This window comes from Abramis brama (genome assembly GCF_963993115.1).
Source record: "Abramis brama genome assembly, chromosome: 12".
Lineage (NCBI taxonomy): Eukaryota > Metazoa > Chordata > Actinopteri > Cypriniformes > Leuciscidae > Abramis > Abramis brama.
This window is the reverse complement of record NC_139974.1, coordinates 4,522,826-4,540,139: the sequence shown is the minus strand read 5'-3', so window position 1 is coordinate 4,540,139 and position 17,314 is coordinate 4,522,826. Positions and strand designations below refer to the sequence as shown.

Sequence of the window (17,314 nt, the reverse complement as noted above, 5' to 3'; positions counted from 1 at the left end):
ACACACACACACACATACACACACACACACACACACACACACAGACAGACATTGCTCCACGTCATTTATTTTTGTGGAAAGCCAGTGCAGGCCTGAGCGGCGGTCATATTTTGTACCGCCATGCGGTACATCTAGTTATTTCTGTGATACAATAGTTCAAATTATCATAGAAGTACTGGGATAAAAGTTTAAAGTTCAAATATAAACACTGATGTCTATGATAGCGATCAAAATAGAGTAAATCAACTTTTGATTTGGCGCTTAAAATAATGCATTTATCGATTACATTGTTTCGCCACAAGTTGGTGACAAGTGACTGTTAAAAAATTTATTTGTTATTGAATCATTTATTAAAGAGAATGTAGTACTGTATGTTTCTAAAATAAGAAAATAATTGTTTTTGTAAATATGACTCATCTTATACATCATGTACAGTCTGTATAAGTGTATGATTTAACTTTTCCCCATGGTCTAGTGTTAAAAAAAGAGGGAAAATGCAATATCTAATCACAATACTTGTAGAATCGCAATACATATTGTATCGGCACCCAAGTATCGTTATAATATCGAATCGGGAGATAGGTGTACCGTCCCAGCCCTAATATTTTTCCAGTGCATTTTCTACCTTTACAGATACCTTTAGAAAATAAATAATGCTATAAATAAATACAAATTTCAGTAGAAAATATGCAATGATGGAAACTACAAAGTGATGCTTTTAAATTTTAAATTAAAACCGTATGAGTGAGTCATCGAGTCATTCATTCATACAGTAACAAAGCAAGAGACGTAATTATGAATGAATCATTGAATCATTGATTCAAAGACGCAGATTCGTTCACCAACACTGCTGTTGCAAAAAATACTGACAATGCTGTGTTTAAAATTAACATCACTTAATATCACTTAATTGTTTATTGAACTGTTGTATAAAATCATTGTCACATTTGCAATCGTGTGGATATTCGTAAAGTGATCAACATTACAGGAACTTAAAGAGTTTGAATCTTAAATCGATCTGCCAAGGCAACATAATCTGAACCTATCATACCATACACGCTGCTTGTGTGAATGCAAAAAAACTTTTGACCACAAAAGATGAGGTTATTTGATCGGATGTCATGTATTTACGGCATTTTACCTGCTAGAAATACATGCTCAGTTTAAAAAGTTATTTTAAGGTGGGGTAGAATTAAATGAACGGCTTAGTATTCGGAATACTCAGAATTCCTTTTTACTTTAGAATATTGTCTTTGAACTTCCGTTTATGCTGTCGCTCTTTCAACGGCATCGCTCTCAAGGAGTAATTAACTGGTGAAGTGGATTTACTTATTTTAACATATGATGACTTAGGTCAAATATCTATCATGCTGCTTATTGGTAGGTGTCTAAAATTAACATAGGTAAGGCTTTATGTTGATATAATGAGCCCATTTCATGTATAGGCCACGACCTAGATTCGCCTATCATGCACCCCAACCCCCTCCCCTGACAAAATAATGCTTTTCTGAAAGGTCTGGATGTGTAGAATATGAATATGAATGTTAACATTGACATTTTTGGGATACACTACCTGTTTTAGCCCTGTGAATAGGGAAACCCTAAAAAACGATTTTAAGCGATTTTAACACGTTGAGATTGGCCTAGTCAATCAGAACAGATTTTAGGTGACCCAATACTCTTACTACACTAAATTGATAATTACTTTAAATAGTTGTTTTTAATTATTTTTTATTTAATAGAGTTAAGGCCTTGTATGGATATAATCGATCAAGGACCTTTTCCATAGTATCAGTTATGTTAACGTGCTAACATTCCAACATGTCAAAGCTGACTACGAAATTATTCACAGCTCCTCCTCACCCTCCCCATCTTTATTTAATATAATTGACCCCTCTTATTACACTACATTGATAGTTACTTTTTATAGTTGTTTTTAATTTTTTATTTTATTTAATATAGTTAAGGCCTTGTATGGATATAATCGATCAATAAACTTTTCCATAGCAGCAGTTAATATATTTTTTTAATTGTCATTAAGGGTGCTTTCACACTTGGTTCGATTGCCTGTTCCGAACCCGAGTTCGATTGCTCCCCCCTCCCCCTGCCTCCGATGGACTGTGTTCACATTATATTATTTGTATCCGAACCGCAGTACGCTTGCGTCATCAAGTTGCAGCTGGCACGTACTCGTGTTGCTTGGTAACCGCTATGAAAAGGCGTCAAAATGGATAGAATTGCTCGTTTCACAACTGTTCTTCTTTTTTCTTTTTTTTTTTAACCTTTGGTTTTGTTTTCAAAGAAAAGATACAGAAACACACTTGCGTCTGTCTGCCGCAAAAGTATTAAAACAGTTCCAAAGACAGCGGGATGTCTGCCCGCCCGCAGAAGACAATTTTTGTCGAGGCAAGCAGAAATCATCTCTCTGCTTGCAGTGCGTCAATCCCGCTTTTCGTCAAGGTAATAGACCCTTTTACAGTTGTTAAACACTCACGCACGCAGGCACGCACCACATTATGTGTCATCAATAGCGGTTCACTTCCGCGATTTGGTACGATTGCGTTCATATCAGCAGCGAACCGTACCCGAGTTCATATGAACCGTACCCCAGACCACCTTTTATATATATAACCTTTATTTAAACAGGAAAAGTCCCATTGAGACACAGTCTCTTTTACAAGGGAGTCCTGTATAGCACGTTCAATCATAGGTTACAAGACATTAAATTACAATATAAAATACAAAGCAAATTTACACAAAATTTACAAAATATTTGCATGTAAAGATGCAATAAGTTTAAAATATATAAACAAACGAAATATTGGCTAGAAGTCAATATCCACCCATCAATAATTAAAGCAATTGCACATGTCCGTCCGCATATCAAATATTCTTTTTTTAAAAGCAGCTAAAGAAATTAGCGCACCAACCTTAAATCTAGACTGGAGTTCATTCCAAGATGAAGGACCATAGTATGACAGACCCCTCTTTCCTGCTTCTGTCCTCATTCTTGGTACATTAAAAAGTAGTACATCACTAGATCTTAATCGATATGTACTTTGGGTACGAACAAATTTTAAACAAATGTAAGACGGCAAGATACCTAAAATCGCTTTATAAATAAAAATGTACCAATGTCGCATCCTGCGCGATTTAAGTGACGGCCAATTTACCATATTGTATAAGATGCAATGATGTGTCTGATAGCCAGCATTTGTAATGAACCTGAGAGCCGCATGATAAAGATGGTCTAGTATTGACAGAGTAGATGGACAAGCAAATTGATAGACGATATCCCCATAATCTATTTGAGACAGGAATAGTCCTGCAACCAGTCTTTTCCTTATAGTCCTAAAAAAGCAAGATTTTAATCTATATAAGAATGCCAGAGTGAATTTTAGTTTCATAGCGAGAGCTTCAATGTGTTTTTTAAAGGTAAAACCTTTATCAAGCCAGATACCCAAATACTTGTAAGTATCAACAAGTTCAATAGCTTCATCCTGGAGTGTCTTAATAGCAAGAACTGGGACTTTAGTACCTACGGGGGCAAAAATCATTGCCTTCGTCTTTTTTGCATTTAAAAGTAGCTTCAAATCAAACAAGGCGGATTGTAATGAGGCAAAATCTGACTGCAAATTCGCACAGGCAGTCTCAGGTGTAGAGGCACAAGAATACATAATTGTGTCATCGGCATACAAATGATACTGTGAGTATTTAAATTCACTACAAACATTATTTATATAGATAATAAAAAGCAGAGGACCTAAAACTGATCCTTGTGGGACACCCTTTTTTAAGACGACAGGGTCAGATGTTACATTCCCATGTCTTACAATTTGCATCCGTTCAGAGAGATAGCTGTGAAACCAATTTACAGCTCTATGACCCACACCAATATTCAACAAGGTTTTGATTAGCATGAAGTGGTCCACTGTGTCAAATGCTTTTGTAAGGTCAATGAACACAGCCATACAGAATTACTTTTTATCAATTGCCGCTTTTATATCATCGATAACTTTTAAGCAGGCAGAAATTGTGCTGTGGCCAGATCTAAAACCAGATTGCATGTTGTTAAGAATATTTTGTTAAACCAAAAAAGTTTTTAATTGATCAGACACTAAAATCTCCAAAACCTTAGCTAAAACCGAAAGATTTGAGATAGGTCTATAATTATTTGCATCACATGGATCCCCAGATTTTAGTAATGGTGTGACGTAAGCCTGCTTCCACGAAATAGGCACTGTATCTGTGCAAATGGACAGGTTAAAGATATAAGTGAGTGGTTTCACTATAATTTCTGCTGCCATTTTTAACAAACCAGGATCAAGTCCATCTGGCCCAGCTGCCTTCTTGGAATCAATGTTCTGCAAAACATGTAAAACTTTTGATTCCAAGAATGGTGTAAACTCAAGGATCGAAGAAGAAACAATATCAGCAACCACTTCCCCTGTTAGTGACTGGAATATAGGTTCCGCCCGAAATAGATTATTCATAGATTCCTGCATGCTAGTTTCGCCATGGGGAATTTCACCTGTTTCTGCCTGGGAACTATGTTGAACAATAGAGGTTTCACCCAATGTTTTCTCAAAGATATGACCTGCCTTTTCAAAGTGCTCATTAAAAGCATTTAGCATATCCCTCTGCTCTGTTATCACATCACTTCCTAATTTCAACTGGTGGGGGAAGCCATTAACTTTCTTATTTTGTAATGCTCTAATAGTTTTCCAGAATTTAGAATGGTCATGCAAACTAATTGACGTTTGTGCCAAATAATATTCAGCTTTAGATTTTCTAATAAGCTCTGTACACTGATTTCTAAGAGTTCTAAAAAGACACCAATCGTTTGCACTCTGTGTTTTTCTAGCTATTGACCATTGATTATTTCTGGCATGGATTAGGTCAGCTATATCTTTAGAAAACCAAGGGTTGTCTCTGTTTTTTATCCTAATCTTCCTAATAGGGGCATGTTTATTTGCAAGCTTTAAGAAATGTTGTTGAAAAAAAGCAACAGCATCCTCAATAGTAGGAATCAATTCTATTTGAAGCCATTTCACTCTGGATAAATCTTGAAGGAAAGCTTGCTCCGAGAAATGCCTGAAACAACGTCTGAGAACAGTCCGACCTTCGGATTTGGGTAATTTTGTACTCCTAACACATGCAATAGCACAATGATCACTCATATCGTTTGGAAAAACACCAACAGCAACATATTTATGTGCTGCATTTGTTAAAATAACATCAATAGCCCTATTCGGACGGGACTAGTTTTCCAAACGACGTTCGAGTTACAATTCTTATCAACCTACGTCTGTGATTTCATGTACGGATTCGGACGGGACTAACATCTCCGTGTTTATTACCGAGGTAGGAGTGTCTGTTTTACATGTGGGCATTGCAGAAGATCACGTGTTCAGAATGCGTGGATTGCGTATGGTCATTTGAAATTAAGTACTTTTAAAATTAAGCACTTTGAAATATAAAGTAAAACGTCCTAACGTATTTAGTGTTTTGTAAACCTTTTATAAAAATTGTAGTATAAAAAAAAAACTAAACATAGATTTATCATCATGATTTTATAGAACTGGGTTCTTATAATAAACCCACCGGAATAAAAAGTTTTAACTTGTATAATTACACGTTATGTAATTAAGTGCAGAAATGAAAGTAATCTTACCTGAAACTGATATTACAGTAGCCAGTCTTAACAGTTTACGTTATTTGGCTCTTCTTGTTGATTTCATTTTTTATTTTATTTTTTCTTCACAGTGTAGGCTACCAAACACATTTACATCCATTATCGGTGCGCAAAAAGCAGAAACTTGAATACCGGCGCGATAGCGAGAGATTGTATGGCAGTTCACGTTGACCAAAACACATAAGAAAAAGCGTTTTGGAAAAAAAATGTCCGGTAATCACAGACATTCGCATTCGGACGGGATTAGATTTCTATGAGGACCGCCGAGTTTGACGAAAAACAGTAGGTAATTTGCTCTGGAATTTTTACAGAGGTCGTGTGAGAAAAAGACAGACATGGCAGATTCGGACAGGATTAAAATCTCAAAGTACGTCTGTGAAACAGATATTTCTCTAACGTCCCCCTGTGAAACTAGTCCCGTCCGAATAGGGCTAAAGAGTGTATCTTTACCTAGCTGTGAAGGATTTATCCTGGTAGCACAATTTATAAGTTGTTTTAGATTTAAAGAATCACAGACCCGCTTTATGTTCTCAGACTTCTCAGTCATCCAATCCCAGTTCAAATCACCTAACAAGATTAATTCAGATGAATGAAAATTTGATATCACCTCTGACAGACTAGTGATACTATCATTAATGGCAGTGGGGGGCCTATAACAACCGATGACAATAAGTGGAATATTCCCAATTTTTATTTCCACAGCTATAAGTTCAAATTGCTTAGGAATTGATTTAGAAAGCCGAACAGAGCACTGAAATTTGTCCGAAATATAAACTGCAACACCTCCAGCCCTACCTTTACGATCAGATCTAAAAATTCTATAACCATCAATAAATAAAACATTATCAGAGACAGAAGGTTTTAACCAAGTTTCGGACACTACTACAACATCAGGTTTAGAGATCATGAACCAAGTTTTAAATATATCTAATTTGGGAACAAGACTTCTAACATTTATATGAAGAAAGCCAAGCCCATGTCTATTACTAAATTCTAAGGGGGTTGAAAGCTGATGTAGACTTTCAGGAAGCAAATCTGGACCTGGATTGGTGCTCACATTTCCAGAAACCAGAAGGAGTAATAGGATTAAAATTTTAGAGAAAGATTTCGAAGCACTAGATACCTTGCTATGATGTACAGCGGGCCAAAAAGTGCCCCTACAGGCAAACGCGTCCAGAAGCAATAATTCAAAAGCAACAGTACATTTTATACCATCTAAAATGAGCACATTATAAAGTGAAGCAGTGGTCAGATCAGCATTTAACTGCCCATTTGACACAGTAAAGAAATCATTGCGACTAAAAACACATACATCTTCAACTTGTGGCCTACTCAGAAAAGTATAAAAAAGAGCAAACAACAAGGTGTACTTTAACAACATCGTAACAAGTTTTTTGCTTTTCTCCTATTTCTCTAAATCTTTCCCTTAAAGTAAACTTTAATATATCAGTTTGTATGCTTATAAGACAAATAAAGCAGTCACCTTGGCAGATGCTTACTCCGAAACATCAAAACACAGGAGAAAACTATGCACCTTAACCAGCAAACCTTCACCAACAGGCAGTCAAATGTAGCTTAGCAACAGCAGCGCCTGACAAGCGATCCCCCGAGCCGGCTTACCTCAACAACAAGGGGAGATAACGTTCGGCCAGACAAACATTCCCTCAGCCCGGTAACACCACTCAGGCCTGTTCAGCGATCCTCCAACCCGGCTTACCTCAGCAACGGCAGGAGATAACGCAACTCACGCCGATTCAGCGATCTCTCGGCCAGCGTAGACCAGCAGCAGCAGGAGGTATAACGACACCCACGTCGATTCAGCGATCCCTCGGCCCAGCTTAGCTCAGCAACGGCAGGAGGTAACGCCACTCACGCCGATTCGGCGATCTCTCGGCCAGCGTAGACCAGCAGCAGCAGAAGGTATAGCGACACCCACGCCGATTCAGCGATCCCTCGGCCCAGCTTAGCTCAGCAACGGCAGGAGGTAACGCCACTCACGCGGATTCAGTGATCCCTCGGCCCAGCTTAGCTCAGCAACGGCAGGAGGTAACGCCTCCTTTTTAAGCGGACTCGAGTACGGTTCGCGGGTGCGCACCCGAGTTCGGAAAACAGCGTTCACATCATCCAAACGAACCGAACTCTGACGTCATTCGAACCCGGGTGCGCACCAAAAGTGCTAGTGTGAAAGCGCCCTAAAATAAGATATTTTTTTTAATTTTCATTTAATTAAATTAGCATGCCAAAATGGCATATACGAATTGGTGTGTCATACATACGCCATTTCATGAGATCAGTCTGCACTGAATTGCTCGGTGTTTGATATTTTAGTTTACAATTTAATATAATGTAATGTTTATATAATGTAATGTTTATATAATGTTGCCTTTGGCTTGCTCAGTTGGGGATATTTTGGGGATATTTAATTTTATTCTATCAATCAATAAATTCCACTAGAAACAAACCTTGTTGTATTATTTTATTTTAATTTAATACTGTGAAGCTGCATTGATACAATCTGTATTGTGACCAGTAGCTTATACATACACACACAAACACACATATCTCACACACACACAGATAATCTAGTCGGTTATGTAGTTGGTTTCTTCAACATAGTTGAACTGCTCAGTTCTGTCTGAGTTAAGTCAGTGGGCCAAGTGACTGCAGGTCCTTCAACCAGTCATAGGGGATGTCATGGGACAAAACCAAAGTCCAGATGCATTGTGCATGTCCCTGGTCTTGTATATGGACCACTCGTGCAATTATGGGCAAACGCAGATTCTGATGCAAGATTAGCCAGAATGAAAGAAATACGTGACAAGAGATTAGCTGAACCACTGGAATCTGCTCACAGAATGACTGTAACCTGTGAACTTATACCAGACACCATTACAGAAGGTGATGGATATCACAGAGAATGCTACCAAAGATTCACCATGAATCTCAAAAGACTCGACCAGAAGCCTGAACTATTAGCAGCAAGTTCAAGGCAAAGTCAGAGGGCCTCACCTGGTGACAAGGTGCTCTTCACACCTGACTGTATATCACGTTCCTTCTCCTTTTCCCTATTCTTTGTTATTTGTTCATCGGAACGTCGTCTCTTTGGTCGTGTGTCTGCCATATCAATTCTCAAGAATATCCAATTTTAACGTTAGTCGTTGTTCATCTCTCCTCTAGCTAACTTCCCTCTTCGTGCTTCTCTCTCCTCCACCCCCCACACCCCCCTTCATGAGCACGCACACTAATCTACTAACTCTCCTGACCGCTTTGACGGACAAAAATGGTGGATGGCGGATTATGATTGGTCAGATCACCTGTCAATCAAACTCCCTGCGAATTCCACACTGAAGAGAAAATTACTGAAATTTCAAAGCATCTTTGTATGAGTAACCATTAATCTTTGTTTGTTGTTTATTTTTCATGGACTCTCAGGATTCATTCAAATAAAAACAAGATAACTCTCCTGAATTAGGTCCTGAATTAAACAGCGTTCAGCATGCAGTTGATGATGTCCAGTTTGTCACTTCATTTCACGATCATTTCACAATCAGTTCACGCTCGACGCTGCGTGCATCTCTCTCTCTCTCTCTCTCTCTCTCCCTCTCTCTCTCTCAAAACAAAACATTTTACTCAGTTTACACGGGTCATTCAAATGAATTGGATTTTGAATTGTATCTTCCTGGGCCGCCCAGGTAAACCTTATGTGTGGGAAACCCTGTATATCATTATTGTATATCATTCATTATTCACCACAGGAGAGAAACAGACAACGCTGAGACTTAAATAATTAAATGAGTATTAAATCAGGTTTAATTCAAATTCAGATTACTTATTTATTCTTACGGAGCCTGGTTGATTTAGCTTACTCCTATGTTAATTAATGCAGTAATAATCAAACATGTACTAACAGTTAAAGGGATACTTCAGGATTTAGCATTAAGCTTTGTATTAGTAGAAAACCTGTAGTATTTTTGAATTACCGTGCTTTCCACCCTCATGTCCCCCTGAGACGAGAGATTTATGTATTTTTTTGTCTGGAAAAAATCCTCCGATGACGCAAAAATCATCATTTTGCGTCATCGGAGGATTTTCTGGCCAGAGGCTAAAGACTACATTAAGTAGGAGGGGCTGTACCGCATGTTTTCAACCCATATAGAGGGTGGGATCTCACTCACAGAATGTACACATAGTGTCAGCCGTCTTTCTTTGGAAGCTAAGCTAACAGGCTCTTGTTCTGTGGAGAAAGCTGAGTAGTAGGGGTTACCATCCTCCTTTTCCCGGACTTGTCCGGCGGAACAAGTTTCAAATTTTTACGGAACAAGTTTGTTTCAATCGAACTGAATTCATTCCGATTGGTGAATCTGAATGTAGTGTTTACATGAATTCTAAACAAGTGATCGGTTGATGTGCGTTTTAACATTGCTAAGAAAATTCCCGCTCCTCCGTGAGAGATACGAGACCGGCGCGTCTCAGTAATGACGCCACCGGCCTCGCGCCGTTCTCCCGCGGCCGTCAGCCTCGTCCTGCTCGCCACAGTAAACATAATGAATGGCGACTGTGGAACGCAAAAGCCGAATCCCGGACATTTTGGGCGATCTCGAAATCCCGGGCAAACTTGTCACGGAGACTCACTAGTAGCCTAACCTTGTTGTTTTCAACTGCGCTCTCTAACCGGTAGGCGTGGCTTGGGAGTGGCCTCCTAGGGCAGCGAAGCAAGTGCATTCTGGGAGTTGTTGTCTTTCACCCACATAAGCCAAAAATACATTTTCTGGCTTTTCTCAGTCTAGAAAGCTCCAAATTCAAAAATGTCTTCACATTTCTTCTACATAAATGGCCTATTTTAAATACACATTCATCTTTCCAGAGGTGAAGTATTCCTTTAAGGCTTCTGCTATTCATGTGTGAATCCTTATGACTCTCTATCACTCTCTATAGCTCTACATTGGTTTATGATTAGTTAATATCTTAGCTAATCATGAGTTCAAGTTGAAAAACCCATTTATTCAGGTATTAGTATATGATTATTTATGTACTATTATTGTAAAGGGTTACTAAAGACATATATGAATTTCTCATTTTACAGTATTGCTTTGGTATGAAAGTGCATTCCTAAAATCATAAATATGATCATGTTTTATCAGTGTAATGATTGTTGTCAGAGTGACTTACTGAACTGATCTGGATTCTTTAACCACAGGCATCAGCTTCTGAAGAACTTCATCTGCTGTATTTTGTGCTCCAATAAACTGATTTAGATTAAAAACATCCATATTCTGCTCTGATGTCAGCAACACATAAACCAGAGCTGACCACTGTGAAGAGGAGAGTTTGGTGTCTCCTATTCCTCCAGATGTCAGATAATCTTGGATCTCCTGCATCAGAGAATCATCACCCAGTTCATTCAGACAGTGGAACAGATTGATGGATCTCTCTGGAGAGCGATTCTTCCTGATCTTCTGTTTGATGATCTGAACTGTTTCCTCTTTGTTGTAGGAGCAGCTTCCAGTCTGTGTCAGTAGTTCTCGTAAGAGAGTCTGATTGGACTCCAATGAGAGACCCAGAAGGAAACGCAGGAAAAGGTCCAGATGTCCAGTCTTACTCTGTAAAGCCTCATCCACAGCTCTCTGATGCAGCTCAGATAATGAGTGATATTTCTTCTGGTTTAAGATTTTAGAAAATAAACCTTGTTTGGTTTTGTCAAACACATTTCTCTTCTCGTTTGTAAAGTAAATGTGTGCATATAGAGCTGCTAGATGTTCCTGGATGCTCAGATGAACAAAGCAGAAGACTTTCCCCTGATACAAGCCCAACTCCTCTCTGAAGATCTGAGTGCACAATCCTGAGTAAACTGATGCTTCTGTCACATCAATGCCACACTCTCTCAGGTCTTCCTCATAGAAGATCAGGTTGCCTTTCACAAGCTGCTGGAAAGCCAGTTTACCCAGTTTGAGGATCATGTCTTCATCTTTCACTCTCTTCTCATAGTCCTTCTCATGTTTGATGTTGGTCTGAATGATCAGGAAGTGTGTGTACATCTGAGTGAGAGTCTTGGGAATCTCTCTTCTCTCTGCTTCACTCAACATCTCCTCTAGAACAGTGGCTGAGATCCAGCAGAACACTGGGATGTGGCACATGATGTGGAGGCTCCTTGAGGACTTCAGGTGTGTGATGATTCTTTTAGCCCATCTCTTTTTACTGATTCTCTTCCTGAAGTATTCCTCCTTCTGTGGCTCATTGAAGCCTCGTACCTCTGTCACTCGATGGACACACTCAGAGGGGACGAGATCCGCTGCTGCTGGTCTGGAGGTGATCCAGATGAGAGCAGAGGGAAGCAGATTCCCCTCAATGAGGTTCATCAGCAGCTCGTCCACTGAGGCTGATTCAGATATATTACACAGTTTCACTCCGCTCTTAAAGTTCAGAGACAGACGACACTCATCCAGACCATCAAAGATGAACAACACTTTATATTCACCACTGGATATTTCCATTTCTTTTGTCTCACGGAAGAAGCCATGAAGAAGATCTGAAAGACTGAGTGTTTTGTCCTTCATCAAGTTGATCTCTCTGAAAGGAAGTGGAAATATGAGCTGGACGTCTTGATTCTCTTTCCCTTCAGCCCAGTCCACAATGAACTTCTGCACAGAGACTGTTTTCCCAATGCCAGCGACTCCCTTTGTCAGCACAGTTCTGATGGGTTTGTCTTGTCCAGGTAAAGGTCTAAAGATGTCATTGCATTTGATCGGTGTGTCCTCTGTTGCTGCTCTCCTGGATTGTTTCTCAATCTGTCTCACCTCATGCTCATTATTGATCTCTCCACTTTCACTCTCTGTGATGTAGAGCTCTGTGTAGATCTCATTCAGGAGTGTTGGGTTTCCCTGCTTTGCTGTTCCTTCATACAGACACTGAAACTTCTTCAGCAGGTCTGATTTAAATCTGCTTTGGACCAGAGAAATATTGACAGATTGCAATTTAAAGAGATAAGTTTTAGTAAAATAACAACACTCTCTAATTAAATAATTAGACAATATCACACAAGCAACAGTGCTGTTGGTCTATATATCAGTAAAACTGTTATTTGGCCATTTGCACAAGTCTCTAGGAATTGGATATTGATATTAATTGAATTATTTGATTCTGTTCTCAGTTAAATCTGGACATATTTGAGATACATGTACATTTTGTAGGGAAAAACGTACTCGGTTACTAACGTAACCTCGGTTCTCTCTAGAAGAGGGAACGAGTACTGCGTTCGTAGAACGCTGCGGGAAAAGGTCTCTTTTCACGAAACACTGAAGCAAAATTATCCTTAATTTTCATAAATGTAAAACGCATTGCAGCAGTGCACAGCTATGGCGAGACGGCTCGCTCGCTCATAGGCTGTTCTGCGGCAACTGCATTAGCCTATCGAGCGAGGGCTGATGCAATGTCAGACCAATGAGAGCGCTTCGCGCGCTCCTCGCCACATCCCGCCGAAACGGGTGTGGCAGTCCCCTATAAAAGGAGCTCGAGTAGGCTGATTCAACTGGTTTTCATCGCCGAAGCGAACCAGAGCGAACCGCGCGCACGGCAGGGAACGCAGTACTCGTTCCCTCTTCTAGAGAGAACCGAGGTTACGTTAGTAACCGAGTACGTTCTCTTACGAGAGTTCTCTCGTACTGCGTTCGTAGAACGCTGCGGGAACCACTTGTAAGACGCCGTGCGTGCTGGGATAAGACACCGATCACTGGAAGCCAGTCCAGATATACAGTGCATAATCACCAGGTAGACCCAGAGAGTCTGGAGATAAAAAAGGGGGGGGGGACATCCGCCCTTAAAGGTTGCGTCCTCAGACGCGATATAACGTCACATAGGCAGGGGAAGGCCTGGCTAATGTGGGAAATGTGGGTCTTACACAATTCTGCCCAGAAATTTTTCGGGGCGCTGTGCGCCTGCGAAATCAGTGTCCGGGCTAGACAGCTGACTCGACTATACCGAAAGCAGCTTTGCCTGCAAGGCGGGAACCTCTAGGTTGTAAAACCTTATGAATGTAGACGGTGAGGCCCAGCCTGCCGCCATACATATTTCCTGTAAGGAAATCCCGCTAGACCAGGCCCACGATGAGGCGACGCCCCTCGTGGAGTGTGTCTCACGCCCAATGGGCACTGAAGGCCCTTGGTGGTGTAAGCCAGCGCTATGGCGTCAACTACCCATCTGGATAGACTCTGTTTCGAAACAGCTGCTCCCTTGGAACGACCGCTGAACGAGACAAAGAGCTGCTCAGTCTGTCTGAAGACAGCAGAGCGGGACACATAAGCTCTTAAAGCCCTAACGGGGCAAAGACAGCTCGAGTCCCCTTCCTCACTCGGTAGGGCGGACAGGGAGATAACCTGAGCCCTAAACGGTGTGTTGAGGGATTTTGGCACGTAACCGTGTCTAGGTTTGAGTATGACCTTGGAGTCATTAGGCCCAAACTCTAAGCACGCTGGGCTCACAGAGAGCGCGTGCAGATCGCCTATGCGCTTCACTGAAGCTAGGGCCAGCAGAAACACTGTTTTGAACGACAGATGTTTGAGGCTGACAGTTTGAATAGGCTCAAAAGGGGGACCTTTCATGGCCGCCAAGACCGTAGAAAGGTCCCACATCGGGACTGAAGGAGGTCTGGGGGGATTCAGCCTCCTAGCTCCTCTGAGGAAGCGGATGACTAAATCGTTCCTTCCTAGTGACTGGCTTAGCGTTGCTGTCGAGAACGCTGCAATAGCCGCCACATAGACTTTGAGCGTGGAGGGGGACCTGCCCTTATCCAACAGCTCTTGTAGGAAGGAGAGAACCTCCGTCACCTCACAATCGAGGGGTGACAGGCCCCGAGCAGCACACCAGCTGGAGAAAACCGACCACTTCGAGGCATAAAGCCGCCTGGTCGACGATCCTCTAGCCTGAGTGATGGTATTCAGCACTCCCTCCGTGAGGTTAACGGATACCCGTTGAGCGCCCACGCGTGAAGGGACCACAACTCCGGATGTGGGTGCCAAATCGCGCCCTTGGCCTGCGAGAGGAGATCTCTCCTCGAAGGTATCGGCCACGGGGCGGAGTCTGCTAACTGCATCAGGGCTGGAAACCAGGCATGGCTGGGCCAGAACGGTGCTACAAGCAGTACTGGGCATTTCACTTCCCTGACTCGCTCCAATACCTGAGGCAGGAGGGAGACTGGGGGAAACGCGTATAGCGGGCAGTGCGGCCACATGTGAGACAGCGCGCTGTCGTTCTTCGAAAAGAACACGGGGCAATGAGCGTTTTCTGGGGACGCGAATAGGTCCACCTCCGCCCTGCCGAATCTCTGCCACAACAGCTGGACTGTTTGTGGGTGTAGAGACCATTCGCCCGTGGGAACGTTGTTCCTGGACAGTCTGTCTGGACCCAGGTTGTGGACCCCAGGCACATGCACTGCTCTCAGCGAGCGCAAGTTGCGCTGAGCCCATGTCAGGAGGAGCTTGGCCAGCCTGTACAGAGTATTGGATCTGAGACCGCCCTGGCGATTTATGTAGGACACCACGGCCGTGTTGTCCGAGCGGACTACGACGTGCTGGTCCTTGATTTGGGGACAAAAGCGCGTCAGCGCGTTGTGAACTGCTAGCATTTCTAAGCAGTTGATGTGATGGAGCTTCTCTCGTTCTGACCACTGGCCAAAGAACGGTCTGCCCTCGAGCAGCGCTCCCCATCCCGAGGTGGATGCGTCCGTAGACACCACTTTCACCCTCGAGGGAGTCCCCAGGCTTACACCCGAACGGTACCAATCGCTCGCCGCCCAAGGTCTCAGGGCTGCCACGCAGTCCTGATCGACTCTGAGGCGTAATCGGCCAAGTGCCCACGCTCTGCGAGGCACTCGCGCTTTTAGCCAGAACTGCAGAGGGCGCATGCGAAGCAAGCCCAACTGGAGAACCGATGCTGCTGAGGCCATAAGACCCAGCAACCTCTGAAACTTTTTGAGCGTGGTAGTCGCACCGCAGCGAAAGGCTTTCGCTGTGTGCTGAATGTGCAGCGCGCGCTGTGTTGACAGCCGCGCCGTCATGGACTGCGAGTCCAGAACGACACCCAGAAACGAGATAGTTTGACTGGGGTTCAGGGAGCTCTTTGTCCAATTGATCATAATACCAAGATTCTCGAGGTGATCGAGTAACATGGTTCTGTGCTCCACGAGCTGTGATCGCGATTGAGCTATGATCAGCCAGTCGTCCAAATAGTTCAGCACTCGCATGCCTCTGAGTTTGAGGGGGGCGAGCGCTGCGTCCATGCATTTCGTAAACGTACGAGGTGCCAGGGACAAGCCGAAAGGCAGGACTGTGTACTGGTATGCCCGACCCTCGAAGGCGAATCTCAAGAATCGCCTGTGACGTGACGCTATCTGTATCTGGAAATACGCGTCTTTCAGATCTATCGACATAAACCAGTCTTCTCGGCGAATATGCGCGAGGATTTTTCTGGTCGTGAGCATTTTGAAACTGCGTTTCACTAAAGCTCTGTTTAGTTGTCTTAGATCCAGAATGGGTCTGATACCTCCGTCCTTTTTCGGGACTAGAAAGTATCTGCTGTATAGCCCCCTTTCGCTTTGAGCTGGGGGTACAAGCTGTACCGCCCCTTTGCTCAACAGTTTTGATATTTCGGCGCGAAGCAGGTGTGCTGCTTCTGAATTCACCGTGGTTTCGACGCGCGCTGTGAAGCGGGGAGGGCGTCGGCAAAACTGTAGCGAGAAGCCTCTCTTTATAATGTCTAGCACCCAGTCTGAAACCCCTGGAAGCGCGGCCCACGCATCTGCATGGCCGGCCAGGGGCTGAATGCGAAGCTCGCTCTGTCCGCAGTGCGGCAGTGGTGCTTCGGGGTGCGATAACATAGGCGTTACGCCTGTGACATATGAGGCGGGGAGCGCGCTTAATACAGCGGGCATAGCGCTCATCCTCGACCGCGTTACAGTGCTTAACTGAGCGAGGGAGGTCTGAGAAGGTCGCATGGGACTCATGTAGCCTGCAGGTGGACGTGGGCGGGGACCGGGCACGTTCACTGCTTTGGTCGCGCTGTCTGTGTGAGCAGCGCGGGCGCGCACAGATCCCGCTTTTACGGGGAGACTGTGATCTGCCAGACATAGTGTTTGTGGGCACTGGGAAGTGGGCACTTTGACTATGTTTAGAGCGCGATCGACCTGAGTCGATCTTATGAGCGCGGGCCCCGTGTGCGGGGCTGTGCTTTTGTGTAGGGATGGGCACAAAGGAGTGGGCATCAGCACTACGTTTATAGCACCATCGGCCGTGGCCGGGACACCAGAAAATACACTCTTTTCGGGATTTATCTGGGTAGCCGTAAAAACGGCTTTTGTGTGCAGGCAAGCGGGCAGCTGTGCGGGCTTGTGTACTGCAGAAAACACTGAAGCAGTCGCAAATCTTGGGACTGAGACAGCGGTGCGCTTTGGTGAGGGCCCGGCCGCAACGGGGCTTACACACCTGCGCTTTCCTAGGCGTGCTAGGACTTCTTTGGGGCTTCCGGCTTCAAAGTGATCCTCGGCCGCGGCCCGCGTCGTGTGGGGCGGCGGCTGGTAGAGCGAGAGCGGGGCTGAGAGCTGCGCTGCTGTCGCTGTGAAGAGGATGCAGA

At 43.4% G+C, this 17,314-nt stretch overlaps 1 protein-coding gene across 2 annotated transcripts in view; it reads right to left on the bottom strand.

The window, feature by feature from the left end:
• The window catches only part of LOC311093944 (protein NLRC3-like), a 40,523-nt gene that overhangs the window by 4,949 nt on the left and 18,260 nt on the right, over nucleotides 1-17,314 (bottom strand). Inside the window, exon 6 of one of the 2 annotated variants that reach the window (XM_084131634.1) lies at nucleotides 10,865-12,634. In XM_084131634.1, the coding sequence (XP_083987760.1) occupies nucleotides 10,865-12,634 (1,770 nt within the window). The remainder of the gene's footprint in view (nucleotides 1-10,864; nucleotides 12,635-17,314) is intronic. The other variant, XM_084131635.1, reaches the window with a different exon arrangement.